General features: G+C 53.5%; 1 protein-coding gene across 3 annotated transcripts in view; it reads right to left on the minus strand.

Moving 5' to 3' along the window:
• PDGFRA (platelet derived growth factor receptor alpha) overlaps positions 1 to 13,150 on the minus strand; it is a 41,066-nt gene extending 27,916 nt beyond the window's left edge. For 2 of the 3 annotated variants that reach the window (XM_069458380.1, XM_069458382.1), the window contains exons 1-3: positions 13,028 to 13,150; positions 3,351 to 3,411; positions 1,358 to 1,675 (exon numbers count right to left, since the gene is read on the minus strand). In XM_069458380.1, coding sequence (XP_069314481.1) covers positions 1,358 to 1,675; positions 3,351 to 3,399 — 367 coding nt within the window. In that variant the 5' untranslated portion in view covers positions 3,400 to 3,411; positions 13,028 to 13,150. Of the gene's footprint in view, positions 1 to 1,357; positions 1,676 to 3,350; positions 3,414 to 13,027 lie in introns of those variants that run through there. The other variant, XM_069458381.1, reaches the window with a different exon arrangement.
• Positions 13,151 to 17,607: the final 4,457 nt, after the last annotated feature.

Below are 17,607 nucleotides of genomic sequence, written 5' to 3' on the forward strand. Positions count from 1 at the left end.
TCTTTAATTTACTCAATTACCTACTGAAATTGCCATCACTCAAATTTGTGTTTGGAGTTCCAAATTCTTGAATTCCGTTAGCAAAGATTTCAGCAAACCAAGCCGCAAGTTAATTTCAGGTTAAAATAGACAGATTGAGATCCGTAACACGCCCACCGGGGCTTCCTTTAAAATGCTAGTCTCCCTACCATCACGCACCTTCAGTCACATCAGGGTCTCTCCTTGCACAGCTGTCCCCAGCAGAAGGCAACGGACACAGACAGAGACACAGATACTGAATCCCAAGGGAGTGCACAGGGGATGCTGGGTGGGAGGCGGCCCAGATGGATCTCAAGCTCACGGCCACGCCCAGCTGTGAGAAAGCGCCACACATTCCTCCAACAACACGGAGCACAGCTGCCCAAGGCCTGGCCACGAAACCCACCATACCCAAGGCCACGCCCCCCGGGGATGCTTCCCGCCACTGACCGAGCAGAACTGGGTACCAGGGGCTGCAGGGCTGCTACACCTCCCTCCTCCAGCACAGCGTCAGACTCATCCGCCCTCCTTCCTGCCCTCTCCCGTCACTCAGGGCCCCGCTGGCCATGCAGTCAGTCAGCTCTCCCGGCCTCTGCCAACCCCACCTCATCCTCTCATAGGCCTTCCCCTAATGAAAGCCCGGCATGCTTAATCCTATGTGCTTCTCAGAGGACACCCAATGACATCATTAGTATGGGACTACCCCTAAATTTTAATTAAAAAGAAAAAAAATCCCTTCTCATTTATCAAGAGTAAAATCTGCCAAATCGGGTGTTTATTTAGAAGCTATGATAATGAGCTATCAGAAACTCCAAGGCAGGGCCTACCTATTCATTTTTGTGTCCCCAACGCTCAACACAGTGCCTGACACACTGTAAATATTTATTCAACTTGATCGAACTGAACAGAAAGGAGTACATTCCAGACTTTTTACACAATACCAATAAAGGACATGCCCTAATAAAGATGATTTTCAAAACTGAATACAGCTGTGAAATGTTGCCAATAAATATTTTTTGATAACGACATTACAAATGGTCTTTATGTGTGTGTGTGCGCCTCTATTTTTCAAATTTTCTCCAATAGGTATTTATTATTTTTATATTTTTAAAAAACCATGGCCCAGGTGAGGTGGCTCACACCTGTAACCCTAGCACTCTGGGAGGCCAAGGCGGGAGGATCCCTTGAGCTCAGCAGTTGGAGGCCAGCCTGAGCAAGAGCAAGACCCTGTCTCTAAAAAAAAAATAAATATAAAAATAAAGAAATAAAGAATCGTAGTGCAGTTAACAGGAGAGACAGCACAGCCACAGGCTCGGTCCACGGGACGCAGCCGACTCACCCGGCACATAGATGTAAATGTGCCTGCCTTCGAGCTCGTTCTCCTCCGTCTGAGTGTGGTTGTAGTAGCAAGTGTAGAAGCCGGTGTGGGCTGCCGAGGCGTTGACCACTTCCAGCACGGTCACAAACAGGCCACTGTTGTTTTCCTCATTCCTGATTTCCACGGTAGGGTTGTCGTCTTCAGACATGGGGTACTGCCAGCTCACTTCACTCTCCCCAAAGCATCGCAGAGAGAAGGATGAATTCAGCTGCACAACCTTTTCATTTTCATTTGGAAGCATAGAGGGTACTGAAAGCTGGCAGAGGATGAGGCCCGGCCCTGGAAAAGGAAACATGCTCTGAATAGGAGGCAGCCAGAGAGGACGGGCTCGCCCGGAGCACTGAGAGAGGCAACAGTAGCGGCTTCTATGAACAACGACCGTGTCTACGCAAAAATCCGTTAGCCTGGACGCCCATGAAAGGCGTCCCCTTATAACAGCCTCTGCATCTGCTAAGAGCAGCAAACGTTCCAAAGGCCTCAGTAACCCCACCATGCCCCCCCTAGATCCACCCCTCCAAACAGTCAAATGGATCGAGGAGCCCGATTCCAATTCCATATTTCAGACTCTTATGCGTGACCACAAAATTTCCCAAGATGGCAGAGATGCAAGCACATACGGTTGTTTACTAACCACATTCCTTGCAGAGGTTTCCCTGAGTTAAAAAAAATAAAAAAAAAAATAATGGATGAGAGGCAGGGAGATAGGCTGAACAAAGCCCAAAGCAGATCTGTGCTCAAGAATTATGTATCTTCCAATTGCTAACATCCCTCTGGTGTGCTGTCCCTCCTGGATGACTTCCAGGACCCAAGTAGGATGATGTCGACTTTAACTCACAAATAATGAGTAAAGCCCAAGAGTGAAAACTCTAAGTTCATCTCAGAGCCTCAAATTTTAGCCTAGCTTCCTTTGTCTCTAAAACTGATAGAATTGCTATTATGACTTAATTAATTATTAATTAATGGTCTCTAACCTCCCTTGGAGCCTGATGGGGGAATTCCACCAGACTTCAGGACGTGACCACCGTGATTCCTGAAGCTTGTTAAGACAGGAATCGTAAGTGCATCTGGATCACCTCTTGCCCTGCAGTTGGGGTACACTTAGTGCAGCTTAGACCCACTAACCCTCTGGTCTTGCTCAATTCCACCATATTCAAATAGATGAGACTTAAAGACACTAACGAGCTGAGTTAACCCCTCGGACTAGAGAAGCACTGGTTTCACGGTGAACATCGGCAACACATAAATATGTGGGTGAAAACTAAGCAAGTCCAATAAATATTTCAACAGATGGCCACAGTGGCATCCTCCTGGTGGAAAAGAGTTGATAAGATTTTCCAAGAGCCAAGCACTCACCTACCAACTGGATTCCAAGAGAAAGGTAAAGGCGGCTCTGAGATCGTGAAGCAAGGTAAGCATCTTTTGTTAAGAAAGGAATGATTTCCTGGGCAAGAATTTTCTATTTATCTCCTTTGAACATTTTTAAGAGACAGAGCCTTGCTCTGTTGCCCAGGCTGGAATGCAGTGGGTATTCATAGCGCACAGCAGCCTCTAACGCCCGGCCTCAAGCTATCCTGTCTCAACCGCCCCAGTAGCTGGGACTAGAGGCATATCCCTGCACCCAGCCAGATAGTCTTGTATTTATCTGACCCCTGTCTACTGGAAGCGCTTGTCCTAGGAACAGGAAAAAGGTTGTGAGTGAATTTAGACTATTATTACTGACAACATTTCAATGCCAAGATTATCCGTACACAAAAACTGCCACTGGAGAGCATTCTTTATGAAATGGCATCAGTGCATACAGCAAAGGGAGGTGGGGGTTTGTGGTCATTCTAGACGACGTCCTGTGAATTTTCTATTCCTCTTCACTCTTTTGGACTGTGCAAACCCCCGGAACACAGAACTTAGAAAACAAGGCACCCAGGGGAACAGACACAGAGAGGACTGGGATCCGTACCTGCGAGGAGACAGCCTAAGACCAGGAACGTCCGATGGGAAGTCCCCATAGCTCTGGAAAACTGCAAAAGTCAAAAAAGTCAAACAGAAACAGCATTAGCCACTAGAAACAACCCTTGAGCCTACTTCTCTTTGTGCTCTGCATAATGGAAAACATTAACAGCATCATTTTAGAAAAAAAAAAAAAAATCCCAAGTTTAAGATTTCAAACAGTAAGATGCCTGAGAGCACGAGGGGCCCCGAGGTCACGACAGGAGCGGCTGAAGCTGGACCCTCTGTGGTTGCTGCACCCTTCAAATTCCGAAAAGTCCCAGAACGTGTCCAAGAGTACAGGAGAACTGTTCCTTCTACACTAGTTAAATTAGGAACGTGAAAAACCAAGAAATGAACGCATACATTTTCTCAACTTCCAAACTAGAGCTGTTTGCATCCGAAATGGGTCGCCACTTGCCCGGTTTTCCATTCATAACGAGGTCACATCCTCTACAGCTTTTTAAAAAGTTGCTTGGGAGGGAACAAATGCCTTAATAGTTAAGCATCATTCTGATCTAGAGTTTTTGAAACTCCCACCAGCCAATGTCCCCTAGAGGAGGCCTTTGTCATACAGAGCCACGTCCCAGGCTTAGACCAGGGCTGCCTGCCCGGGTTCTCGTAGGAACTGTCCCAGAACCCGACGGGTTCCCAGCCAGCCTAACAAGGCGTGGGCAGTCACGGGACGGGCACGAAAGGAGGAGGCAGCAATGAAGAGACCAAGGGAGGGAAAATGGGAGAGAAAAGTGCGGCTAAATTCCCGTGTGGAGAGGATGCAGCAGACGGTAGGATGCGATTCACTGGAGGCTGATCATCTGCTTCCGTGTTAGGGTAACAACACCCGTACAAACCAGGTTCGAGAACTCTCCGATTTCCTACAAAAACATCTGGGAAATGGAGATTGAAACTTAATGTCCATATGATACTAACAGGGCAAGAAGTGGGCAAAAAGTGGGCTTGCAGGGGCCCAAGCTTTGCGATAACCCGTAACAAAGCTCCACCTTTGCCTCGGCCTGGGATGCGCTGCACCCCCGGGTTGCTGCCCAGCTCACGCAATGACGTGAGCCCAGGGGGACTTCATTTGTTCCATTACTTACTTTGAAAACGAAGGTTCGCGTACATGATTTCTGAGTAAAATGTCTTTTTAAAAAAAGGAAAGAAAAGAAAAATTTAATGGGTTCCTGTGTGTACCCCTAGTTGGGTTGCTGGGTTTTTGTGGTTTTGTGTTTTGGGGGTTTGGGGTTGGTTGGTTTGTTTGGTTGGTTGGTTGGAGAGGATCCAGTAATGAACAGCCTAAATGCAGTTTTGGTGGTGTCTGATCATGTATGTTTGCTTCAAGGCAGCCTACTTGCAAAAATCAGATTTCTGCTTTACTGAATTCCACCAGGAAAATAGAGGAGGAAAAAAGACAGAGTGAAAGATAGAATGGTGGAATGGGAAGGGGGTGGGTTAGAAAGGAAAAGAAAAGGAGAGAATGAGAAACCATTAATTTTTTAAAATTGTATTTATGTATTTTATTTATTTATTTAGAGATGGGGGGTCGTGCTCTGTTGCCCCCAGGCTGAAGTCCGGTGGCTATTCACAGGCGCCATCATTGCACACTACAGAGAAACCATTATTTACTAAGCCAAAGTGTTCCTGTCTATGCTGTGTTTGTCAAGAATAACCCTGTGATTATTTGAAGTTGATTTTAAGAAGGGGCAGTCAAGGCTCAGAGACGTTTCGCAAATGACCTGAAGTCACACAGATGGTGGCAGAGCCAGGATTCTGCATGATCCAAACGATGCAAAAGCTATGTTCTCTTCACTTCACCATATGGGCTCTCTCAAGGGACGTCAGGCGTTTCAGCCACGTCCCGCCCCTGCACCCCCCACCCCACTATTTCCTAATGCAAATTAGCCCCCCTTCCTTTTCTGCTCAACACAGCAGGAGCAGCATCATTGCAGCACTGTGACCCAAATGCAGTCTGCACAGTGCTGACTGGCTGATGGCTCCTGAGGTTCCTGGCATGTGCCCGGGATGCAGGGTTTCCACGCTGCTGCCGTGGCGGGCACAGCAGGGGGCGGGGGGGGGTACCCCAGAGCCAGGCTGGCCAGCCTGATTTACCACAATTAGCAGTAACGCCTGTGTGTTTGTTCATATAAATATCAGCCTCCCACCGATAATCCACTTAGCAAACTTCAAAAGAGGCCTCCAGAGCCAGCTTGATGTCTTGGGTTTTATCACATCTATATCCTGCATTTCTTTAGCAAGGCTTGCCAACGATGCATCTTGAAAGTATTCCCGAGCTCAAGAGGGGCTCGCTGCTTTTGCAGCGCAGGCTCTCAGGAGCGCTTTGCCCTGGCCAGGCCCCACCAGATTTCCTTCTGTGCATCCAGATATGGTGGACCCGCTGCCAGGGAGGATTATTTACTGACACACAAAGTGGGCAATGAAAACAGGGCCCCTGTGCAAGCGATAATGATGCAAATGCTGAGAATCAACATGTGTTTGCTTAAGATTTCCAACTCCCTTCTCTGATAACACTGGTTCCCTGGCCAGAAATCCAGGCGTATTTGTGAAGTTTCATGTCATTACTCATCTGTAAGTTGGACAATTTACTCATGAATAACGGCAGAGTGTTTGCCCCACAGGGAGGTAATGGAGAACAACGAGAGAGACGGACGCCTCCCTCGCCTGCTGGCCCCGTGCTGAGAATCTGAGAGTGAGTCTTGCTATTGCCGACACTTTTCTACTCTGGGAGTAAACACTCATCCTTAATTAGTAATTCCTATCCTGGAGCTCATCCAAAAGTCAGATTTGCAAGCGTAAGTGACGAAGGATCCAAATTCTAAAGAACATGGTACCGTAAGAGTCACTGTGAACAAACCACTTTGCAGGGAGGAACAATGGATTTTATACAAATCATTTTCTTTAAATCATAATTATTTTTCTCACACCAACTACATGTTGAACTTCAGCCTCAATCCTCTGGAATCACAGCTCAAAAAGCATTTGCCACAGTTAGAGAAACAAACCGGGAAAAGAGGCCTCTGCCATGTTCGCTGTCAGGCAGGTGACTTGTGGTTTCCCCATCCTCTTGTCCTTCTCATACTTTCTCTCAGAAGATATGATGGAAATCAGACTGGCCTAGGTACTGATCCCAAATATGACACTTTGGGATCCACTCTGAACCTCAGTCTTTTCTTCTGTAAATTGGGACTAATAAGAACTGACTAGTGTGCTTGCCCTACTGCATTATATTATAAAGATTAAACTAGACAGTTTAATTGAAAGTGGTTTGGTTTTCACATTGACTCTTTTTCTGCAGACTTCTAAGATATTTTAGATGAGAAGCATATCAGAGGTAGCTACTTCAACTTCTTCCTATGAAAGATAGTGAGGCTCCAGAGGCCATATGACTTCCCCTGCATCTCCTGTCTACTGGAGAAATGGATCTGAACCCTGATTCTGCCACGCCAGCAGTTCACTCCTATCCTTGCTACCTCCAGCCTGGTATAGTTATAAAGACTATTTTAGGGCCAAGTCACACCTGTAATCCTAGCACTCTGGGAGGCCAAGGCAGAAGGATCACCTCAGGAGTTCAAGACTAGCCTGAGCAAGAGCGAGACTGCATCTCTACAAAAAAAAGAAAAATTAGCTGCCTGGCGTAGTGGCATGAGCCTGTAATCCCAGCCACTTGGGAGGCTGAAGCAGAATTGCTTGAGCCCAGGAGTTTGAGGTTGCAGTGAGCTGTGATGACACCATTGCACGCTGGCCCAGGTGACAGAGCAAGACTCTGTCTAAAAAGACAAACAAACAAAAAAGACCACTTTAGGATGAACCAATATACACAGTCACATAAACAGAGAAACAAATCTAATTGCAGGTACTATCCTTTCTCTTTAATGGGGGGGCTATGTCCTCCCATGCAAACAGAAGTGAAGAGCCATTGATCATGACTCTGCAACGTGAAAAGCCAGAGAGCAAACAGACAGCAATGCAAAGGCTATATTTCCAGAAGAACTAAGAACCAGTCTTCTCACAAAGCTAGAGAGCCAGCTTCCCGATCACCAACCAAACAGTGCATCCCGCTGCAAAACTATAGAATATTGAATTTCACTCCACTCTCGCATGATTACAGGCCACAGGAGGCTCCCTCACAGCCCCCAAAACCACTGATGACTTCAAGATTCAAATTTCCGAGGTTCAGCTAATTTCAGCTCTCCTAAGTTAATTCTAACTGTGAAAATTACACATCTTATTTTTTTCTCTGCAACAAACATTCAACTCAGTCTCATAACTTCAGCCCAGGCAACCCGAGTGCAGGTCTACCCTGGTGGTAGCTTCTCCCCGTTTCCCAGCAGAGGGTGTTTACCAGGACCTCCGCAGTCCACCAGGGCCTGTTTTGTTGTTTTGATCTCCCAGAGCTCCGTTAGACATTCCAGGCATGGGTGGGGGCTGGAGTATTTTTACACAGGAGCATTTTATGGGACAATCTGAGCTCATAAACCTTTCTCCTCTCCCTGCACCAGATATTTAACCACAGGAGACGAAAGTGACACATCCTCTTGATTGCCACCAAACTGGCGTGACTCCTAATGTGACAGCCTTGGGCGTAGCAGCTTGGAGTACACTGAAGCATGGGGTTTGAGGTCCCCAAGCCCCCACGCTAAGTCTCCTCACTCAGCAACCAGAACACAGATACCCCTGCCTACCGTCCTAGCACAGGCCTGCGCTGATAAGCAGATGTCCATTACGTAAATGAAAAGGATTAACAGCTAAGGAGAAAAACAACACTAATGTCCACAAAATAAATGATGACTGTCCGACGATTCTTGTAGCTTTGCAGCAAAAGAAAATCAGTCACGATCTTTTACGGTCCTAATGGGCGAAAAATGCATCCTCCTGATGCCCCTACTTGCTCGGAATCGCCACGAAGCCCATTCTCCCGGAGGATCCTGGCAGTTCTCGATAGTGGCCAGCAGATGGCAGTGTTGGTCCAAGGACGAGCATCCCGGGGTCCGGGGAGACGCAGACGCGAATTCTAAGCTAAAATATCCCAAATCTTAACTTACAATCTTTTCCATTCTTATGTTGCACTTTTAGGTTTCGTGGTGACTACAGTTAAAAGCCCATGGAGTGGAAGCCAGAATAAGAACACTGCTCCGAAAATGTCTAAATGTGGTCGGGGGCCCATGGGAACTGGTGAGGGGCGCGCAGCGCATCACCAGTCACCATCGCTGGGAGCGGTGCGACAGGGCAGGGGGGCCTCGGGACCCGGGGAGACGACGCTGCCGGGCCAGGCCGCCACGGCTCAGCAGGACTCGCCACTCGGGTTCTGTGCAGCCCACGCTCTCGCTACCTCGGCGTTGCCGCCCCCTCGGGGCAGGAGCTCACCTGGGCCGCGCGGGGCGGGGGCCGCGACGGCGTTCCGGGCCACGATCACCCCTCATAAACCCGCCCGCCGGGGGCTGCCGAGAACCGCCGAGAACCGCGGGCTGATTGGAAACGACTGTTCCCGTTGCACAACAACGCAGGGTCGTAAAACAAACAAGCATCAGCCGGCCGCCTGCGCAGCAGGGGAGCTTATGGGGGGCTGGGACAAGGAAGGCGGCGCCTGCCCCCCCCCCCCCGGGAGCGCGCGGGACCCGACTTCTCCACCTTCCTCCGCTTCTCCCACATCCAATTAAAATGACGCCCCCGCTCCCAATCCCAAATCCGGGGACATCAGCCCCCTCTCGTGCACGCAGCGCCTCCCGGGCCCACGCAGAGTCTGCGAGGCTTCTCCTGGAGGCCTCGGGGCAGGGGAAAGGTGGCCCAGGTTAGCCCAGGTTTGGCCCCGGGTCCCAGCGCTGCGCTCCGCTGCTGCCCTGGCGCCGACCGCCCGGGGCTGGCGCAAAGCCGGACGCGCTTCGGGCCCGCTAGAGGGCGCCGCAGCCCCGCGAATCTTACCCGCTCGCTCGCCCGCAGCTCCGGCTCCGGGTCCCCGACAGCGCAGTCGGGACCGCGGCTAGCCAACCTCCGCCGGGGAGGTTCCGCGCTGGCTCTGTCCGGCCCCCGACCCCGCCACACCCACGCAAGCACTGCGGGGCCCGCTCTCCCTCCCGTCTCCTCTGCGGCTCAGTCGCCCCGGGATCGGTGGCGACGCCCGGCTGCTCCGGGGACCCGCGCCCCTGCCAGCCGCGCTCCCGACCTCACAGCTGCAGAGGCCGCCGCGCCCCAGGCACGACGCTCGGCGCTTGCATTGTTTTCGACTGAGACCAGAGCGGGGGCCGGGCGGGGTGGAGGGAGAGGGGCCGGGCGCGGTGGAGGGAGAGGGGCAGAGGGGTTTAGGGTTACAGGCGCGCGCCAGCGCCTCCTATGGGCCTGACAGCCGCACGGCCGTGGGCAGAGGCTCAGGGGGAGGCCGGGGCGAGCGCAGCCCGCGCCCCCGCGGCTTTTAAGAACCCGGCCTTCCCGGGTGCCCACCTGGGCCGACACCCGCCTGTGCCGTGCTATCCCGGCCACACCCGCGCCCGTCCGCTCCTCTCGCTCCCTTTTCGCAGGGGAGCAGGGACTGCAGTGGGAGGCAGGGAATGAGGTATCCCAAATCCGAGGTTCCCTTTATCCCCTCCTACAGCCTACTTTTCCAACCCATGCCTGCTTTGCCGTTCAGTTTAAAACAAAAGGAAATGCCGCCGAGCCACTTCAGCCAAAGACAGGCATTGGCAGAGCCCGGGCTAGAGTGCAGTGCGGAGAAGCAATTTGCCCCCCGACCCTGCAGCTCGCACCCGGGCCGAGAACGAAAGATCCCCTCCTCAGGCTGATGCTGCGGGCGGACCCCGAAAGCTGGACGCGAGGGACGCTGAGAGCCGCACCTTTTGGTCACCGAGCCGGCTTTTAGCTCTTTCCCCAGAATTGCCACTTTTCCACCAGCAACATGTAACCTGGTCGCAGTTCCCTGGAGGTCAGAAGGAGTCCCGCCTGCCGGGATCTGCAGGAAGGCGCTAGCCACCACGTCCCCAAAACGCGTCCCGGCGAGGCGCGCCGCCCACGGTCTGTCCCCAGGAGGCACCAAACGGGCCCGCCTCGGCGCCAGACGCGTTTGCAGCTGGAAAGGCCGGCCCGATGCCCCTCCCCTGCGTCCCTCCCCTGCCCGCGTCCCGGGAGGAAAGCGGCCCAAGGGCCGAGAGCTGAGAGCCCAGGCTCGAGCTCTGCTTCAGTCCCTCTCGATCCAAGGGCTGGAGCAAGAACCAGGGCACCAGGGGCCAGCGACGGGCTCAGTGCCGCCGCCCCCCCCCCTCCCGTCCCCCCAGCTCTCGTGAGCAAGGTCTGGCTGCACTTGGTCAATCCAAAAGCAGGACTGTGCGAGAGCTCCGAAGCAGGGACTGACCAAGGCGTCAAAGAGAAGCTGGTCGGCCCCACGCCTGTCGGGGAGCCGAGGAAGCGCCCCTCATCGTGAGGACTGTAGAAAGGAGGCCCAGGAGAGAGAGAGACGGGGGAGGGGATGCAACGCCGCAGAGCCAGGGTCCAGGTTGGACAAATTGAGGGGACGAGGGTGGGGTAAAAATCAGAGCCAGCGCAGCAGCGGGTGAGGTGCGCACGCCCTGGGAGCCTCTTCCTCCCCTCCTGCGGGGACGTTAGTCCGGTGAGATGGGTGGCTGAGGACTGTCGTGCCTCGTTTTCCCTGCATGCCTCCCCCTGCTTCAAAAATCTTGTCTAGCTCTGGTCGGGAGCGACCGCGGCGAGGCGAGTCGGCCAAAACGTTGAGCAATTCGGCCATGGAGCCAAAAAGCCATTTCCCACACCGCCCAGCCCGGGGCTTTTGCAGGCAGCTCGGCCAGGCGCAGGGCGGTCCCGAGGTGATAGGGGCCATCCGTGCTTGCCTCCCACCCTGGGAGATCAAGTGAGTGGCAAGTTCTTCCAGACACCCTTTACTCTTTCTGCACATCCTAAAGTTTCAGCAGGGCAGAGGAGCGAAGTGCGGGCCCCGCTCTCTGGCTGCGGGAGGGACAGACCGCGAGCAGCCGCCAGCCCGGCCCTTCCTTCCCGACCAAGGCGCGAGGCCAGGCTACCCGCAGCTCCCGCACACCTGGCCCGGCGGTCCCGGCTCCTGGCTGGCTCCAGCAACCGCACTCCGGTCGGGCCACACTCCCTCTTGCTCTGAGCCGGCGACACCCTTTCCGAATAGAACCGCTGATCCCAGTTTCAGAGCCAAATGGACGCCGCCCGCTCCCCCGGCGCTGCCCGCTGCCGGGAGGAGTTAATCTCACTTGTAAAAACCGATTTCCCTGGGCATAGACGGCAGGCGAAGGAGGAATACGCACAGACGGCTCTGAAGCCGGCAGGGAGAGGAAAGGAGTGGGGCGACTTGAGAGGACCACGCAGCGCAGGACAAGCGCGGGCGGCGAGTGCCACGCATCCCCGCGCGGAGAGGGACACCGGGGAGGGGGACAGAGCTCGGGTGCCCCGAGGGAGAGGCTGAGGGCGGTTCGCCTCCCACCTTTTTGTCTTACCTGCAGCCAAGTTTCTCCGGTTCCAAGTCGTCCCTAACTAACTTCCTCACAAGAAGGTCGGCACTTTTCTGGAGACCTTTCCTCTTTTCCTGCCTGAGGCCGGGAATGAGCCGCGGCAGAGCCCCGGGCTTTGCAGAAACGATTAACCGAGGAAAGGGGCGCGCGGGGACGGGTGGGGGTGGCGAACCACCGCGCACAATGAGGGCCCCTTGGAGTGCAGTTAGAAATTCCTCAAATCCCTGTTGCTGGAATGCGAGGCGACGACGACTTCTTCACTCGGGGCCAAATGTGTTTGTCATTACTCCAGACCGCCCGCCCGCGCCGCCGCTGTCGCCCCCGCGCTAGGGCGTGCAACCCGAGCGCACTGCCCGGTGGGCGTCCACTCTGCCTGGCACCTCACCGCTCGAGAGAGCACCCCGAACTCTCCCAAAAGCCCGAGCCTCTCAGCTGGTCCTGCAGCCGCCCCACGGCGGTGCTTAATCTGGCCCCGGCTCGCACCAGGCGCAGCGCCGTCCAGCAATTACGCGCGCTCGGCTGGCGCCATGTGCACCCAGCCAGCACCGAAGTCCGGCCTCCTCCAGCCGAGCCCTTCACGCCTCCCCCGCCCCCGGACCCCTTCCAGCGCCCCACTCCACGCTCTTCTCTCCCCGCCACCCCCGGTCCCCCAGCCGCGCTCCACACCGCCGGCTGCAGGGCTGTCCCGCCAAACCGCGGGCGAGGAATGAAAATACTCATTTAAAACCTGTCGCCTTCCAGGACCCACTGCCAAGAAGAGGGCAAACACCTCTGCCTCCACCCCCAGCGTTACTTGGTGTCCGTCCCAGTACTCACGAATACCACCCCCACTCCCGAAAGAAACCTCAAAAATGTAAGCCTAAACAATTTCTTTTGGAGGCCATAGGGCTGGTAGAAAAACATAGCTTTTAAAAATAGGTCTGGAAAATGTGTGTGTGTTTCTTAATCCCTAGACTTTCTAACTCTATGGTTATCTCTCCAAGTGAAGTTTATTCAAAAAAAAAAAATTACTCTCTGGACACACAACCGGAATTCACTCCATTTTTTTTTTTTTTTTCATACCGCCTAAAGTTTGAAGTTACTTCGCTCCTTCCAGCACCAGAGTCTGATCAGGGAGTTCCCTTAGAAACAAAAATCATTTTTTCTTCTCCCTTACCTTCTCCTCTTATGTCACTCTGCAATGAAAATCCTACACATGGAGCAAAAAGGTGTCCAAGGCCTCCAACTCTCTCCTGAGGTCCCTTCCTCTGTTTCTCTCCTTGTAGCTCCAACTGTAACGGGCTCAAAAACCGAGTTTTGTAATTGATTCAATGTTATAGTCCATCCTTCTAAAACTAATCATTTTCTCTAAGTAAATAGCTGTCAGGAAATAAAGCCCCCCCCCCCACATTGGCCTCTTCAAAATAAAAGTTTCTCTCAACTCCCAGCGCTCGGAGTCTCCCAGTCTCCAGATTGCGCCTGGGCTTTTCGCTCTTACGCAATCAGGGGGTCCAGTCCCAACCCCCAGACTTCGACAACAACTGGGGGGCGGGGAGAAGCAGACCAGATGGGATGGGGGGGTAGAAGGGGAGGTGTTGATGCTCTGCCGGGAAAGACGTTTTGTGAAACTACAAACAGCCCATCATTTCCAGAATGAGTTTGCCTCCCAATTTGGGGGTTATTTTCCTACACTACTGTAGTTTTGTACTCTCTTTGAAAAGTAGAAAAAGAACATGTAAAATTGCAGTTAATACCCAGAGAGAATATAAATCTGAAATGGAGAGGATGTCCCTTCCGTGGAAACTCCTAGCCCAACTAGAAATGGGGCCCTCGGGAGAAATCTCCAAGTGGTTTTTGCGCCTTATTGAACCAGGGGTCTTAGGGAAAGTGCTGTGTGGTTGCTAATCCTTTAATGGGATTAGGCAAACTGTTGAGTCCAATATGACAATGACGGTTTTGTCTTTCTTTCTTTCTTTCTTTTCTTTTCTCTTTCTTTTTTCCTTTTTTATTTTTATTTTTTTTTTTTTGAAAGACAGGATGGAGTCTGAAATGGGGTACAAAAAATTGGGGGGTCTGCGTAGGTTTGCAACGTTCTCCTGCAGAATGACCTTTGCTCACTTGGAGTCACTTATCTTGTCGTGCCTTTGTTTTCGGGGTTATCTGGGCGAGGTTGCCCTGGCTTCTATCTCGCGAACAAAAAAGCTCAGGCTTGGGCATTTGGGGAATCTACAACACGTGTGCTACCTCCGCGTCCAGGGAGAAGGTGCATTTTGACCCTGCCTGCGTTCCCTCCCGCCTCGTGGGTCGGACTCTACGAATGCCCTGGAGTTGAAAGCTGAGCCCCAAAGACTGTGCCCAACGCGCGAGGCAAGACGGCTGTCCGGAGACAACGATCCTGCTCGCGAGGGAAAGGGGGCGCTGACGCTCCAGGAACCAGACCTGGGCGGAGTGGGGCTCCCGAGAGAGAGCGGGGGAGGGGAGCCCGTTCACCTTCCCGGCTTTCTCTGATTTTTGAATTCTCTTGCTGCGGGTGGGGGCGGTGGTCTTCCATCCTCCCCTCAACCCCCACCCTCACACACGCACTCTCCAACTGGCCAGGGCGGCCAGGCTGGGACCGGCACGTCGAACAGCCACCACCTTCTCCCTCAGCAGGAGGGTGGACACAGGGCAGTGGGCAGAGGAGAGTCGCAGAGAAGTACTCCAAGGGGCGAAGTGCTGCGCCTAACTAGGACAGGGTCTTGAGGTGTCAGGCTGGAGAGGAGGGCGCCTGGGGCTGGGCTGGGGGCCCCATTCCCCCTGCTCTTGTGCGCGCCCGCCTCTTGCGCATCCCCAGCTCGGGGAACTGCGCCGCTCGCTATTACTTCCACATGTTCCTTCAGGAAATCATTGAAGGCAAATATATGAACAGCCCCTTGTTCGGAATGCTAACAGGATACCGTAATGTTTGTAGATAACGAACGGGGACAAATGATCCCCCAACAAATCAGAGTGCGGAATGTAAAGGAAAAGTGGGTGCTTGGTCTCATGCCATTATTACAGGTAGCTTGAGATCGGAGTTTTATACCAGGTAACCAAGAGGGTAGGAGGCGAGGCAGGGAGCCTACTCAGGAGGGCCTGCTTTGCTTCGGCGACACTGCCAGCCCGGTCACGCCAGGGTCTCGGGTCCACAGGGCCCCAGCGCTCCCCGCCCACAAATGGTAACTTCACAGTTCATTTCAGAGCGGTTTAAAGGGGCCCGAAAAGCAGGCCGGGGGTGGGGGCGGGGGTTCTTGGAGCAGTAACTCCTCGGGCGTTTAAAGCAGAGAGAAATGGATGAGCAAGCGAGCACCCGGTTGTCCTTCTGGTAGTAATTACCTGCCTAATTTGAATGATGCCTTTGTTATGATCATTAACAAACATTTGCTAAAGGTTTCCATGTGTGACATTCTGGAAGGTTTAAAGGCCTGCGGAGCTGACTCGGGGGATCGCGCCCCGGTGGGGGGTGGCGCAGGGAAGCAAATGGCTGGGGGGAGATGTCGCCGAGTCTGGACCATGCAAAGAAGAGAGGTCAACATCTGCCTCCCCTGCAAAAGCAAAATAAACCCAGTGGTCAGGAGCAACTTCGGGCAGGCGGACCCCGAACCGAGGCGGTTGGTTCCTTAAACCGAGTCCTGCCCCTGCAGCCCCCGCCCCTACCACTGCTCATAGGCGGGTTTGAATCTCGTTTTCCGCCCTCCGAGGCTGGTCCGAGGCTTCGGGAGAGGTCTGGCCTGCGCCCGTCAGTCTGCCCGGGGTGTCGGGGGGAGGTAGGGCGAGCCAAGCTATGCTCTTCCCGTGTTGTTCTAAGATCCTTCCAGATTGCTCCCTCGACGCCTGGGGTCCTGGGTGGTCTCGGAACAGCAGCGGGCTAGAAGTGCTACCTGGCCGGGGCGGGATGCGGGGTCTTTGCTCCCTATCCTGGGCTTCTGGCCGGTGCACGGTAGGCGGACCGGGACGCCCTATGTACCGGGAGGGGTGACCTTCGCCGCCATGGGCAGCTACGTGAAGGTCCCAACTGAGCCTGCATTTTGATGTTCAACCTCTTGGTTTTTTCCTTGAGGGATCGTCGAGGGGTTAATAATGAGGATTTTCTCCCCAAACCAGGAATCCCGGCAGCTGCGACGGGAGAGGAAGGAGACCCGACTTGCCAATGGCTCTGGGCCGGCAAGTTCAGGGAAGAGGTTGGGAGCGCGGCCGTTCTGGCCTTGGCCTCGCGCATCTAGGCCTAAAGGCGAAGTGAAATTAGGTGCAAGGGTACAAAGAAGTACACTCGATGAGCCAACCTTCAAAAAGAGGGCCTCATGAACTTTCTACAACCGGATCAAAAGGGTCACTGAAAACAAAAACAAAATCTCGCCACGCCCTGCCCTGCCCGCCCCCCGCCCCCGCCCCGGGCTCGCTCTCTAGGTTGCAGCTCCGAGCGCCGCACCTTGGGCTTTCGTGGGCGTTCCCCGCAGAGTTGGCTTTTCGTGTCTTCTCTTCCTCTGCTTCCCAGTTCCACCCCCAAATTCCACTTTCCTCGGAGAATTCAGAAGGTCCTTTTGCTTTAGAAGATTTGAGAATGTAACAGTTATCAAAGCCCTTACTTGTGAAAATCACATTTAAACTTGTGAATTTTTTCCAATGAAGTTGATGGGCGGGGCAGGGGATGGGGGACGTGTCAGGCTTCACGATTTGAAAATGAAGGGCCGTTTGGTGGTTTGCAAAAGAAAACGGAGTTAACGGCCTCTTCTCCCACCCCCTCTAGCTGGCGAGGCAGGGCCCAGCGAAGGATCTTTGCCGGGAAGGCTCGGGGACGTGGCGCACAGATGTGAGGGCCCCGCGGAGAGGCGGAGGCCCTTGTCTCGGGTCTGCCCAGCTCAGGCTCGGAAGCTAGCTCCGAGGAGGCTCTTTGCACGCTCAGAATTCAAAGCTGCCCAAGTCTTGGAAAAGGAGGAAGAGTTCTCCAAAAGGGTCCAGATGGGCCTGTGTAACTTGGGGTGACAGTTACCTCCTCTCCACGACTCCTCACCCACTACCTCTTCTGCGTGGTTGCCGGCTGGATCTCAAAGTGCAGCCTCTCTTCTGGGTTCCTGGGGGCCCTCTCTCCAGAGGGAAGTAAAAAGCAGCTCCCTGTCGATAGTGACCCGCTGCACCTTCTCGGTTGCTAACATCACGGCCTGGTTAGTGGACTCCTTGAGGATGACAGCTTGTTCGTGGCGCAGCGCCCCCTCGGAGCTTGGAACAGACGTGGCAGCCCCGACCCCTCGGTTCTGGCTTCCGATACCCTTTTCTTCAATCTAGGGAGATTGTTGTGCCTCCTACTTGCCTCTCCTTCTCATTAGGCCTTAAGTTTTAGTTACTTTTAATTTGAAAACCATGTGAGGGGAGGCGAGGGGAGGAGGAGATTGGGAGGTCTGCTCTTTATTAGGGGCCTGGGCATCCCGCGTTTCAACACAGCTGTGGCTCGGGAGGGGAAGGAGGGCCGGCTCTGTGGAGGTCAGCCTGCCTGAAGAAAGGGCCTTGTCCTCTGGAAGTCCCAGGAGTATAGCTGAGCCCTGTGATATTTTTTTTTAAAGCCTTCAGCAGAGAGACACTGTGCAGTGGAAAGCCCGTGAAAGCTGGGCTCTTTGCTCGGCCATTAAAATGGGGAATAATCATGATATAATATCCCAAATAAATAATGTTCATGTTCAAACTTATGCACTATAATTCAGTACAATCAATACTTGCTGAGCCTAAGATGCCCAAGGCTCTGTG

This window comes from Eulemur rufifrons, chromosome 24, assembly GCF_041146395.1.
Source record: "Eulemur rufifrons isolate Redbay chromosome 24, OSU_ERuf_1, whole genome shotgun sequence".
Lineage (NCBI taxonomy): Eukaryota > Metazoa > Chordata > Mammalia > Primates > Lemuridae > Eulemur > Eulemur rufifrons.